General features: G+C 57.2%; 1 protein-coding gene across 1 annotated transcript in view; it reads left to right on the top strand.

The window, feature by feature from the left end:
* The first annotated feature begins 1,696 nt into the window (after window positions 1-1,696).
* The window catches only part of LOC119098307 (junctophilin-1), a 44,059-nt gene continuing 32,328 nt past the window's right edge, over window positions 1,697-13,427 (top strand). The window contains exon 1 of the mRNA XM_037221229.1: window positions 1,697-1,928. Coding sequence (XP_037077124.1) covers window positions 1,747-1,928 — 182 coding nt within the window. The 5' untranslated portion in view covers window positions 1,697-1,746. The remainder of the gene's footprint in view (window positions 1,929-13,427) is intronic.

The following is a 13,427-nucleotide window of genomic DNA, read 5'->3' as shown; positions in this document are numbered from 1 at the left end:
CTTGATAACGACGTTTAACAGGTACATCCGGGGAGGTCGATTATTTGCAGCAGAACACATGCCTGTTCAAAATACACACGCAGCGTCGACAGTGTCCCTGGGTCTTGCTTCCAGTTTTGCGTCGCATTGATTTGCGTCGTGAGGGGCCTCCGGGTTACTGGGATCTCGACCCGCCCGCTGTCGGCAGCCCTCGAGCCAGATAGCTGACCGCAGTGCTGCACCGCGAGCACGGCAACCCACTGGCTGGTAAGCTAGTCAAGCCCCGAGGCAGGAGGACGTGGTGCCCTTTTTCTGATACCCTGAGTTGGCAATCTGGCACTGATGTGTGGCCTCCGCAAATTGTATGCTGCTGTTTGCCTTTGATTTCTATGGAGTTGGGCGTATGGTGATGTATTATTGCAATAACCTTCAGCTGCCGGAAATCAGTCGTGTCACGTCATTCCGCCACGAAAGTCAGGCCAGTTCCGATTATAAAGCTTCGCATGACGCTCTTATGATAACTGTGCAGTATGAATTGCTTTAGTACCCTGGCTTCAGCGGGTATCCCAGCCACTGTATAATGAATGGCATACGTGGTTTCCCTTCTGCGCAGTAGATTATCCCTGGTGTTGGAAGCTGCAGACTACATTACGGAAGTCGGGAGTACAGCGGCTACTTTTTCCATCTTAATTTATCCCCCGCACATCGAAGCCTGTAAGCAGCAAGCACCGATCTGTCCGTAGATCAGGTTACCCAGTGTGGGACGAGCTGACTTCCACTCGCGTGAGAGGCCAAGGAGGAAAGCCGGTGGACTCGTCGCCACTACGTGCCAGAAGTGCAGAAAACCAGCATAACTAGCGCGTGCCAAATTGGCGGCAGCTACGAAAGGACCGCTTCGGTAGCACTGGTGGCGGACCCCCGAGGGTAAAGGACGGGGGCAAACGTGATTTTTGTTTCGCTTATTTGTATGCAAGGCCGTTGAGTCACAGCTCATTTCTTCCAACGATGCGGACTACCCCAGCCCACCCCCGCCTCCCGTGCTGGGCAGATTGACACCCACCCGCTTGATGTCCCGGTACCGGCCGACCGACCCCGGCCTCCGACTTTTTTCAGGAGAGTTGTGGTGGTTTCAGCCCGCTCGCCCAGCTGTGCGGGACCGCCGCTGTCGACCTGGATGTGATCGTCTCCAACAGTGGCGGCATGACGGCACGGCTGTGCCAGCTGGCAAGTTCCTGCTCGCCATCTCTTCGCTTGGGCCAGCAGCGGCTCGCGTGCAAACTTCCACTGATTGCATCAGGTGGCAGAGTGCAGCTGACCACAGCGCCCCGTGGGCAACGGCGGCGGGATGGCACATCAACCTCGGCCCAGTCCAGCTGTCCGACTCACACTTGCGCTTACTTAGTCACAGCCGGCCAGTTATGCCGTGTGCCGGTCCCCGGGGTCTTGTCGTCGCGTCCCGCCTCGCTGGATGCGTCACTTCCGCCGCGGTGACACGCTCGCCGCTGACTCGGCGGAGCCCCCCCCCCCCCCCCCCCTCCTGCCGGGCGTGGCGCCCCGGGCCGCCCAGCCACCGCGCTCGTTGGCCGCCGGCCCGGCCGGCTGCCGGCTATCTCCGGAGTGGAGGTGCGCGCCGCGGCGGCGCGCGCGCAGGCGCCGATCGATGCGCCGTCGTCGTCGTCGGCGGCGGCGGCGGCGACGGCGGGCGGCGTCGGTGGCGGCGGCCGGCCGGCGAGTGCGCGCGCTCCGCGCCGTGCGGCAGGACGCGACATGGCCAAGCCGCAGGTGAACGGCGGCCGCTTCGACTTCGACGACGGCGGCACGTACTGCGGCGGCTGGGACGACGGCAAGGCACACGGCCACGGCGTCTGCACGGGGCCCAAGGCGCAGGGCGAGTACTCCGGCTCCTGGCACTACGGCTTCGAGGTGTCGGGCGTGTATACGTGGCCCAGGTGAGTGCGCGCGGTCGGGCGGCGTGCCGGTGTTTACCCGCCGCGGCGGCGCCCGATCGATGCCGGCGCCGCCTCCACCTGTGCGCCGCCCCCGGTCCGACTGCGGACGTTTGATGCGCGCCGCTGACCGGCCGAGGGGGTCGGCGACCGGCGCCGGACCGCCGCTGGGCGCAGCGTGACTCAGCGGCGGCCGCCGTCGCCTATTTGGGTCAGCCGGGAGCCGGCCTCCGCACGGCGAACTCAGCCGCTCCGGCCTGCTGAGCGGGCTCGTCGAACTCAGCTGACAGCACTGGCCTGGCTGAACCGACTCAGCACTGACCCGACGTGACTTAACACCCTTGGCAAGATCGGCAGTCGACCAAACACCCCGCCGGGCTAAATTTCGCTGGCCATGGGCGCAAAAGGTCGTTTTGAGGGTGCGGCAGTACCCACATCAGCGTTCATTGAGATCAGCATAGCTTAGAATATCTACACGCCCGTTCTGTCAGTTCTCCCTGACAGCATTTCCCAGTACTCCAGCCATACTCCTGACGCTCCAGCTAATCACAACGCTCTAATCAACATGCTCATGACGCTCCAACTCATCACAACGCTCTAATCAACATGCTCCAACTCATACACCACTCACCTAACGAACTCACCAGCTTGAACTCACTCGACAGGCTAATCTACCAAACTCACCTGACCGTACTTCATTCCTCTAACACATCTTTCACTCGTGGCTCCGTCCCCACCAGTGGAGCTCACCTGCCGCCTCATCGTTGGGTCGACGTTTCTGACCCAAAATCAATGCAGCTTACCTTCTGCGCACCGATACCGAGTTCTAAATCAGGCCGCGAGTGGGGAGCCTCTGGTCCTTGTCCCCTCCGACCGGATTCAGACCAGGCCGCTACGTCCTGGCACCTGGGGATGATTTCTTTGGTGTGACTCCAGCGGTCAGTTCGCTGGCACGCCGGGGCACAGCACCAGGCCGGAGCTGCATGCTCGCAGGCTGAATCCGGGAAGCAAATCGTGCGAAAGCGAGCGACTTGATATCGCTAAGTGCATGAAGCGGCAAACAGCTGTAACATAAAAACGTCAGTGTGACGCGCAAAGCCTCTGGAAGGCCGGGAAACGACGTCAACAGGATGACGTCAAAAGCAGCCAAAGGCCACATTGGCAGCGACAGGCCGCCAGCCCGGTGCGCCGCTCCGTCGGCCACCGGGGGCCCGCCGCGCGCGGCCCGAGCCGTCCCTTCTGCGAACGTCGAGGCCGGGCAGCCTCGCGCCCGGCGGCCGAGATGAGAGGCGGCGCATTCCAGCGGGGGCGGCCGGCGCGGCTCTCGGCCGGCACCGCCGAGGCCCGCGCGGCTAAAAACGCCGCCGGCGCCAGCCGCCTTGACGGCCGCCCGCAGGTGTCGGCCGTGACCCACTTGGTTCTGCGCCGTCAGAGTTCGTTTGTGACCGCGCGCTGCGGCCGGCCGAACCAAACGCCCGTCCAATCAGCTGACTCAGCGTACACGAGGGGCAGCTGCTGGTTTGGGGGATGGCTACGAGGGCTGCGCTTCGTCTGCGGACCAGGCTGCAGGCCGGGTTTGAGCGGAGATTCTTAACATCAGGCGTAGGATGACCCCACCTGAACAAAACGATATGTTCAACCTGATAGTCACAAACGTGCTCAATGTATTGCTTTCAGTTTCGTAGAAGCCAGCAGCACTTTATTCAGAAATTACGGTTCGTGCTGCAAGAATTTCGCATGCGCCTTTTCTTGTTCGATATCTTTGCCTTAACGCTGCAACATCACGAAGTTTTTGAGCCTAAGCCCTTATGCTCTCTAGTTGTAAACATCACAACATTTCTATTTGACATTTTGACAATGCGCCCAAGAAAAAAGACGATTTGTCCAACGGCCATTCAAGTCTCACCGATTATATTCTACCGCATTTTACAGCACTGTTTACCCGTCGGCCTTGTTATCAGTGGGTGAACCCAATGTACACTGTATCTATCAGAGGAGCCACGGTTGTTCAATAGAGCGTCAATGTAAACTCTAGTTTGGCACTGGGACATAGCAGCGATTGTGTTTCCCATCATGCCGTCATACCCGCCCAGAGGTGACACGAAATATTTGTTTTTCACGACATATTTAGTCGGTGCATGTGTCAAATGTGAAGATATGTTGGATGCATGCTCTGCGGCGTTTTGAAGATGGATGCGCCTTACCTTTGGACTGATGTGTCAATTACTAAAATATAATTGGCGCATCAGTCCAGATGCATCGGCCGCCAATTTCCTGTAATATACGCACCATCACGAGGTCACAAAAAGTTAAACGTAGGGAGTAAAGGCTGTATAATTAAAGTCTGAACACTTACTTCACTCATTTTAGAGAAAGCGTCTAGTAGCATATCACCAGATACAATGGTCCTTTCTTATCTACCCCATCCTTCTGTATCACCCGGGCTCATAACATCCATTGAGCTCGAACCTCAGAGAAAACGAACTGCCTCGGCGATCATCCCAACCCAGCCGTCAGCTGGCGCCGGGCCAGAGGGGCGCAGGCAGCGCCGCCTAGCGGTGAAAGACACGAAACAAGTCTGCTGTGGTCCAGTCCGGCCGAAGCAGATCCGCCCGTGGTCCAGTCCGGTTGAAACAGATCCGCCCGTGGTCCAGTCCGGCCGAACCAGATCAGCCCGTGGTCCAGTCCAGTCGAAACAGATCCGCCCGTGGTCCAGTCTGGCCGAACCAGATCCGCGCGAGGTCCAGTCCGGCCGAACCAGATCCGCCCGTGGTCCAGTCAGATTTGCACGTGACCCACTCAGATCCGCTTGTGGTCCATTCACATCCGCCCGTGGTCTTGCCCGGCTGAAACGGGTGCACTCGTGGTCCAGCCAGATTCATTCCTGGTCCAGTCAGATCCATCCGTGGTCCAGTCAGATCCGCCCGTGGTCCAGTTAGATCTACTTACGGTCCACTCAGATCCGCCTGCGGTTCAGTCGGATCCTCACATGGTCCAGTTAGATCCACCCGCGGTCCAGCCATATCCGCCCGTGGTCCAGTCAGATCCGCCCGTGATCCGGTCCGACTAAATTGGTTCGGGGTGAAATCGTTCGAGAGACCGGAAATGCGATACGGGATGTGTGAGTATCGCATATTCGCGACAGACTGCTTCCACGTGGACTGAATCGAACCCTCCCCACGATCCGCTTCAAAGAGTTGAAAGTGCAGTCATCCCAGCACAGTCTGTGACAACTGGCGTTACAAGCGGCCGGATGCAAACCGTTTCAAACTGGTTTATTTCTCGTGGCGCTCATAGATATTTTGGTTCCGTCGAGAACGACGACGTCCTCTTAGAGCCTAGCAGCAAGCACCCAACCCGGCGCAGTGACTGGCGTCGACAGCCAGCAGTTCGAGGCTCCGGCTCGCTGAACCTGCGCGGACCGCATACGTGTGCCGGACGTTGGCAGGGTCAAGCTCGCGCCACACTACCCCCGAATACCAGCGCGCGGTGGGTCGCGCCTGGCCGAAAACTGCTGCTGAGGAAGAGTTAACTGTCGTCGGGTGGCCGTCTGAGACTGACATTTAGCGCCGGCTGCGAGCCGTCGTGCGATGTTATGTGTGCTGACTGGAACACCGAGCCGAACAGGCACTCACGTGCCTCACTGTCCTGTCAGCTGTCAGCTGACTGCTCTGTGAGCGGCCTACGATCAGGCCATCTGTTCCTCAGTCAGGCCGACTGGTCAACTGACCTTTGAGTAACCTCAGGCCACGTCACCTGTTCCTCAGCCTGGTCGGCTGGTTCACTGACCTGTGAGTGACCTCAGGTCACGTCACCTGTCTCTCACACACTGGCTGGTCGGCTGATCTGTGGGTGACCTCAGGCCGTGTTGCCTGTCTCCCAGCGGTCGGCTGCCCCGGTCGCCTGTTTGGCGTGTCGGCGGGTCAGCAGTGCTTCAGCCGCGCGCCCTGGACCGGGGCCGCCTCGATCCAGGCGTCCGCCGCAGGTTCGGGGTGTCGTATAAACCCTCCGGATCAGCGGGACCGGTGTGGCTTACGGAAGGCGCAGGAGGAGCCTGCCTCCACTGTTTGAGTTGGACCAAACGACCAATCAACCGGGCTACAGTCTAGCCCGATTACCCATGGGCTTGTCTGGTGGTGTTCATTAGTGATATATACTCGCGTCACCGAATTGCCGACAAATCTCCTCACGACTTAACGGAAGAAATGATTGCTGATGGATCGGTACTTCAGATACGCCACGTCCAAGGTCGTGAGCCAAGCGTAGTTGCCCTACCTTGAGAGTGCATCCTTCACTTGGCCTTTTGCAGCGAAGTTCGCACGTGTCGTAAGAAAATGCATGCATGAGGTGTTATCATTTATGCGTTGCCTCATTTATCAGCTTAGTCATCCTCATTCGTCAAGGAAGTGGAACTCTGTACTTATTTGTTAGAACACTGAGGTGGTCTCTCTCTCTCTCTCTCTCTCTCTCTCTCTCTCCTCCTCTCCTCTCTCGCTCTCTCTCTCCTCTCTCTCTCTCTCTCTCTCTCTCTCTCTCTCTCTCTCTCTCTCTCTCTCTCTCTCTCTCTCTTCTCTCTCTCCTCTCTCTCTCTCTCTCTCTCTCTCTCTCTCCTCTCTCTCTCTTCTCTCTCTATCTCTCTCTCTCTCTCTCTCTCTCTCTCTCTCTCTCTCTCTCTCTCTCTCTCTCTCCTCTCTCTCTCTCTCTCTCTCTCTCTCTCTCTCTCCTCTCTCTCTCTCTCTCTCTCTCTCTCTCTCTCTCTCTTCTCTCTCTCTCTCTCTCTCTCTCTCTCTCTCTCTCTCTCGCTCTCTCTTCTCTCTCTCTCTCTCTCTTCTCTCTCTCTCTCTCTCTCTCTCTCTCTCTCGCTTCTCTCTCTCTCCTTCTCTCTCTCTCTCTCTCTCCTCTCTCTATCTCTCTCTCTCTCTCTCTCTCTCTCTCTCTCTCTCTCTCTCTCTCTATCTCTATCTCTCTCTTCTCTCTCTCCTCTCTCTCTCTCTCTCTCTCTCTCTCTCTCTCTCTCTCTCTCTCTCTCTCTCTCTCTCGTACCGACCGATTTCAAAGGCTCGCATGAGGGATTTCCTCGTTTAGCAGATGGCCTGTGTATATCGACGTTGGCCTGTGGAGATCCAGTGGAGCACAACATTTCTTCCTAATATTTTGATAGGCGCTTGTCTACGAGCCTGATGCATTAATAAATGTTCTTACCAATACTAATTTCTTATATTGACTTCATGGTTGTCAAACTGAAGCTATTTCATTAAAAATTGCCCAACTAGAGTTCCTATCAGCCCTCAACAAAGCACAATATGCACCGACACTAACACAACAGATGATATCGTGGACAGCACCAGACATGTCAAGTTAATGTAGTCGCCATACACAACTCCATCGTCCATCGTGACCCCATCGTCCCGCCACTGCAACCTCAGTGGCGGGACGGATGGAGCACACGGCTGGGTCTACAACTGCAGTCATATTTCTATATGCTGAACTACTGTAGCAGCTCAAACACTGGCGCCTCACCGCGGCTGAGCACTGAACGAGGGACCCGCTCCGAAAATAGCCGTCCATGCCGCATCCGCTGGTCACGGGCTCCGACACTGGCGTTGGCCAGGACCAGTCACGGGATCAGGGACTGGCTAGGGACGAGTCACGGCCTCAGGGACTGGCTAGGGATGAGTCACGGGCTCAAGCACTGTCTAGGGAGGGGTCACGGCCTCAGGCACTGGCTAGGGAGGGGTCACGGTCTCAGGGACTGGCCAGGGCGAGTCACGGGCTCAGGGACTGGCTAGGGACGAGTCACGAGTTCATCCATCTGTCATGACGAGGATGCAACTTCATCGAGGAACGCCTGAGTGTTCCGTCTGCTGAGACCAATCTTCCGCGCTTGCAGTATATTTTGCGCGCCGCTGAGTGCTGGTGCGCCGTCTAGATGGGTATCTGCGTTGTCAGGAAAGTAAAAGTTGTGTATGGCGACTACATTAACCTGACATGTCTGGTGCTGTCCACTATATCATCCGCTGTGTTGGTGTCGATACATATTGTGCTTTGTTGAGGGCTGATGGGAACTCTAGTTGGGCAATTTTTGATGACATAGCTTCAGTTTGACCGTACTTTGGATATCAGGAAGCTTAAATTCAGGAACAAATACTTCCTTGGCGGCTACAACGCATGCAATAATCAACCACCACATCCCACCACTTTCCACGCTCAATATCACGCTTTGATATAGGTGCATGGGGCGATTTTAGGCCCCACACTGGGACCCCATCGTACTTTGTCGGGTTGACGATGCAGCGAGTACAGGTGCACGGACTTGGCGCGCGGCGTCTGGGTCGTACTGTTTCCGTGGCGGCCGCGGCCCCGCTACTGCCAATCTGTCTCTTGTCACACTTGGCAGCGCGCAGACCCGCCGCCTGCGAGCCAGCTGCCGCCGTACCTGGGCCGCGGCTGGCGGCAGCAACCGGCCCAGCTCCGCCTGCCATGGCAGCCAGTGCTGAGCAGACCACGAGCCCTGGTCAGTAGCCAGCGTGCCGAGGGACCCTGACCCGTGTCAGGCATGTCAGGGGACGCTGCTCGGTATGTCAGCAGACAGGAGCACCCACACCCAACAGACCAGGGAACTTTGACCAGTGCCCGGCAGACCCGGTACCGTAGGCCGGGCCGAGCAGACGAGCAGACCATGGGACTGCACACCAGCGGACCACAGGACTGCAAACCAGCAAACGAAGCGACCAGCAGACCCAGTAGACCAGAGGACTTTGACCCGCCCCCGGCTGGCCGATAAGCTCTGCCCCGTGACTAGCAGGCCAGAAGACTTCTAAACAAACTTAGTAGAAGATGCACGGCTAGAAATGCCACGCCTTCCTGGAATTCCGAAGAGCGCCGCCCCGCTATGCTTTCCTGGATCCGAACGCTGACCGGTATCCAGGAAACCAGTGGGCTCTGGTCAATACCCACCAGGCCAGGGACTTTGACCCGCACCTAGCCGGTGGGTCAGGGGACTTGGAATAGTGCTCAGGTCAGTTTTTATGGACTTTGTATGGTGGTAACCCTTTCGCCTACGATTATGCGACTTCCGCCCGTATCTGGCAGACCAGGAGCTTCAACTTATACCCAGCAGACCATGGGACTTTCACCAGTATTCAGCAAACGAAAGGACTTCGACCCACAGCCAGCAGACGGCGGGTCGTGAGTAGTCTCCGGCTGTCGGGTGCTGCGACGGCTAACCACGAATCTGCTAGCTGGTCGCGCCCCTGGAAGTCCACGGCCACAGTGTTGAAAACCTGTCTGGGACCGTCTTCAGAACTCACTCTTGGCGATAAATAGGATGACTGACATAACTTGTGCGTACAAGCATTGGCAAACACTTACTGTACACGAGCAGTTCGCTCGACATTCCTCTCGGCCAGGAGCGGTGTGCTCTTGGCACTAGTACACGACGACCGCGGCGACAGAAACACTAGCCTGGTGCTGCTGCACTTCCATGAAACCATTTCACTATAATTTCCTCGCATTTTTCACTCAAGTTATGAAATGATTAACCTCAAATCATGACACAGGGTGGCGTTGCAGCGATTTTCTAGAATGTCTGGCAACAATAACAAGAACGCTTATTAATGCCACGAATTTATGTATCCCACGTGACGGCGCGACTGCGGAATCGTCAGCTACCAGCCGCCTCAAACTCATGCTACCTTAGAATGGCCACAATGCCAAGTATTACAACCGTGGTGGCGTTATGACGTTTCTCTGTGTGCTCTTGTTACCAACTGCAATGAATACGTAAGGCGGGTCTTAAATTGCAGGCGCTCATTCCGCCTCGGAGGGGAAGGGGGAGCCTCGGACCCGCTCTAGGTAAACGCCATCACCCCGGAGACGTAGAAACAGGGGCTGAGGGGGTCACCCTGTGCTATGGTTGTGTTCAGTGTTTCACTTCGCTGCTCAGCCTTGCCGTCGCGCGGGCTTGCGCTTCCGCTGTTCACGTGTTGGCTGCTTTGGTGCGGCCGACCGGCTGGCCGCACCCAGCCTCGCGCCGCCTCTGCCAGAGGTCACGGGTGCGGAGGTCACGGGTGCGGAGGTCACAGGTGCGGAGGTCATGGGTGCGGAGGTCACAGGTGCGGAGGTCACGGGTGCGGAGGCCTCGGGTACGGAGGTCACAGGCGCGGGGGTCACGGGTGCAGAGGTCTCGGGTGCGGAGGTCTCGGGTACGGTGCGACCGCCGGCGGCGTTGGCCGCACCGCACGCTTTGTGACGGCCGAATGAAGATGGCCGCAGCAATGTTCCCACTCGTGAAATTTCATTATAAGCCCTGCCGTGATGCGTGGAAGGGACTGACTTAAACAATGGCCTTACCCCCCCCCCCCCCCTCCGCCTCCCTCGATCTTCTTTGGGCCGTTCCTATGTCCTCCCCTCGCATCGTCATCTGTCCCGTCAGGCAGGGCACGGAGCGCTGACTCTACCGCTTTGCGAGTCACCTGGCTCGAGTCGCCCCGAGTCGCCCAGCCACCGAGTGGTCGCTGGTGGGCGGCCGTCCGGCACGGTCGCTGCATTGCTGCACAGTCGGACGGTTTCCCCGCGCGGCGCGGCGTGGCCGGCCGCAAGAAATCGTTGGCGCTTAATGTTTTATCGCCTCATTTGGCACGCGGCGGCCGCCGCGCCGGCCCATTCGATCCCGGGGACGGAGCAGGCAGCAGTGCCCGGCTGTCCAGAGCCGGCTCGACCGAGCGAGGGAACGGCCGATGCGCCTCTGCGGCCGCGACCAACGACGGGAAATGGAATGGAGGTGGTGAGCACGTGGTGGTCTGTTAACACTGTTTTTCGCAGTGTGCGTGGCTCGAGCTACGAGGGTATTGTAATGCGGCAGCAACCTTAGACGACACCGCCGGATCGCAATTGTTCGGATATCTATGCTGGCTTCATGTAATGAAAGACCGTTTACGTTGCCGGATTGTTAGATGGATCGGAACCCGAACCCGAGCTCTGGATCCAAAAGTTTTCACGACTGAGCTGCGCATGTGCGCTGCCTGCGGTCCGCTCCAACACTCAGCCAGTCGGCGTCGTCGGCGGCTGGATAGATCACACTTGCGTAGCGTCGATCGGCCAGCTGTGACCCGCGGTGGGAGACCTTTCGGCGATCAAGCCCCGCCCGCCGGGGCGCTGACCCGGCCCGCTGCACCGACCAGGTCAGCTGTCTGCCGCCGGTCGGTTGCCAGCTAACGGCAACGGGGATAAACAGACGCGGAACTTTCCTGCAAATATTGGGAATGCAATGCCGTTCTTGGGTTCATTCTTTTTGTATGATGTCATAGGCCCAACACCAGTTTTCTGAGATGATGGGGATGCAGCTGTGTCCCCAATCAACAGTAAAGTTACGTCCATGGTGATAACAGCGGCCGCGGCGCTCCAAAATTCTCCACTGCTGGTTCGAGCTTGACGAGTACTGGAGGAGCCTGTGGACGCCGGCGTCGGACACATTCACTTGACGAATACTGGAGGAGCCCGCGGACGCTGGTGTCGGGCACATTCACTTGACAAATACTGGATGAGCCTGTGGACGCCGGCGTCGGACACATTCACTTGACGAGTGCTGGAGGAGCCTGTGGACGCCGGCGTCGGACACATTCACTTGACGAGTGCTGGAGGAGCCTGTGGACGCCGGCGTCGGACACATTCACTTGACGAATACTGGAGGAGCCCGCGGACGCTGGTGTCGGGCACATTCACTTGACAAATACTGGATGAGCCTGTGGACGCTGGCGTCGGACACATTCACTTGACGAGTGCTGGAGGAGCCTGTGGACGCCGGCGTCGGACACATTCACTTGACGAGTGCTGGAGGAGCCTGTGGACGCCGGCGTCGGACACATTCACTTGACGAATACTGGAGGAGCCCGCGGACGCTGGTGTCGGGCACATTCACTTGACAAATACTGGATGCCTGTGGACGCTGGCGTCGGACACATTCACTTGACGAGTACTGGAGGAGCCCGTGGACGCTGGCGTCGGACATATTCACTTGACGAGTGCTGGAGGAGCCTGCGGACGCTGGCGTCGGACATATTCACTTGACGAGTACTAGAGGAGCCTGTGGATGCCGGCGTCGGACATATTCACCTGACGAGTGCTGGAGGAGCCTGTGGACGCTGGCGTCGGACACATTCACTTGACGAGTGCTGGAGGAGCCTGTGGACGCCGGCGTCGGACACATTCACTTGACGAATACTGGAGGAGCCCGCGGACGCTGGTGTCGGGCACATTCACTTGACAAATACTGGATGAGCCTGTGGACGCTGGCGTCGGACACATTCACTTGACGAGTACTGGAGGAGCCTGTGGACGCTGGCGTCGGACATATTCACTTGACGAGTGCTGGAGGAGCCTGTGGACGCTGGCGTCGGACATATTCACTTGACGAGTACTGGAGGAGCCTGTGGATGCCGGCGTCGGACATATTCACTGACGAGTGCTGGAGGAGCCACTACTGAGGAAGCCTGTGGATGCCGGCGTCGGACATATTTTTTTCGGACATATTTTATCAGTAGCTGGCTGAACACAGCGCTTAAGCGTGGACTTGAGTTGTAGTTGGTTTCCTTTATTGATAAGAATGTTAATGTGTGATACCTAACTGCAGACAATTCCAGACAACACCAAATACAGTCATTTGATGCCCCATTGTCAGTCGTTTTTTGAAGGAAAGTCCAAAGCCTTGTCATAATTTTGATCGGGAATCTTCAGACATGCTAAGCACCCTGCGAATGTACATTGCCGATTGCGATTGGTCAACAATGTGTATTGACATGGCCAAACCATGTCTGGCCGGCAATTTTCAATATTCAGTCAGAATCGATGAGTGATACAAATTGTGTAACGTGGTTTGGAAGATGAGCGCTCCATGTCGTTTACTTCAGCAACAAAAGCCCCGACGACAGGCGTTGCAGTCGTCATAGGCCACGCAGCGTCGGTTCAGCGGTTAACTCTGAGCCGTGTCCAACGGATGGGCGAAAAGGATGGCGGCTCTGAAAAAAATCACCTTTAAATGCTTTAGGTCTCCAAGTCTTACATTTACAAGGAAGTCTAGGCGTACATTTCACCCGTCGTTTGTTTTTTTTAACTAATTTCGACCCACTCTATTAAAATTAATTAGACCCTCTATGTCCTTTCTGGCAAGGTGAGTAGAACACCAGGAGCACGTTCTTACTGTTACTGGTCTTACTTACTTACTTGTAGTTATTGCTCCCGGTCAGGGGCTCAGCGGCCATTCCGTCCCATCGTGGGGTGTCTTTCGACTGACATCCTGACGACACGTGGCGGGATCCCGCGGTCGATCCTGACGCCTTTAGAGGGATACATCATATCACATTGTTCCCCTCCCTGACACGGGAGACCTTCTGACCCGCACGATTGGTCCCGGATCAGCACAGGAACCCTTTTCGACGCAAAAACATCCGTGATCGTCGCATGCGGTTTAACAATTGTCGTATAGACTTCAGTTACAGATTTTCC

The sequence above is a fragment of the Pollicipes pollicipes genome, unplaced genomic scaffold (genome assembly GCF_011947565.3).
Source record: "Pollicipes pollicipes isolate AB1234 unplaced genomic scaffold, Ppol_2.1 Scaffold_4740;HRSCAF=5597_pilon_pilon_pilon, whole genome shotgun sequence".
NCBI classification, from domain to species: Eukaryota; Metazoa; Arthropoda; class Thecostraca; order Pollicipedomorpha; family Pollicipedidae; genus Pollicipes; species Pollicipes pollicipes.
The sequence above is the reverse complement of the archived record's forward strand: the minus strand, read 5'-3'. Positions and strand labels throughout refer to the sequence as shown.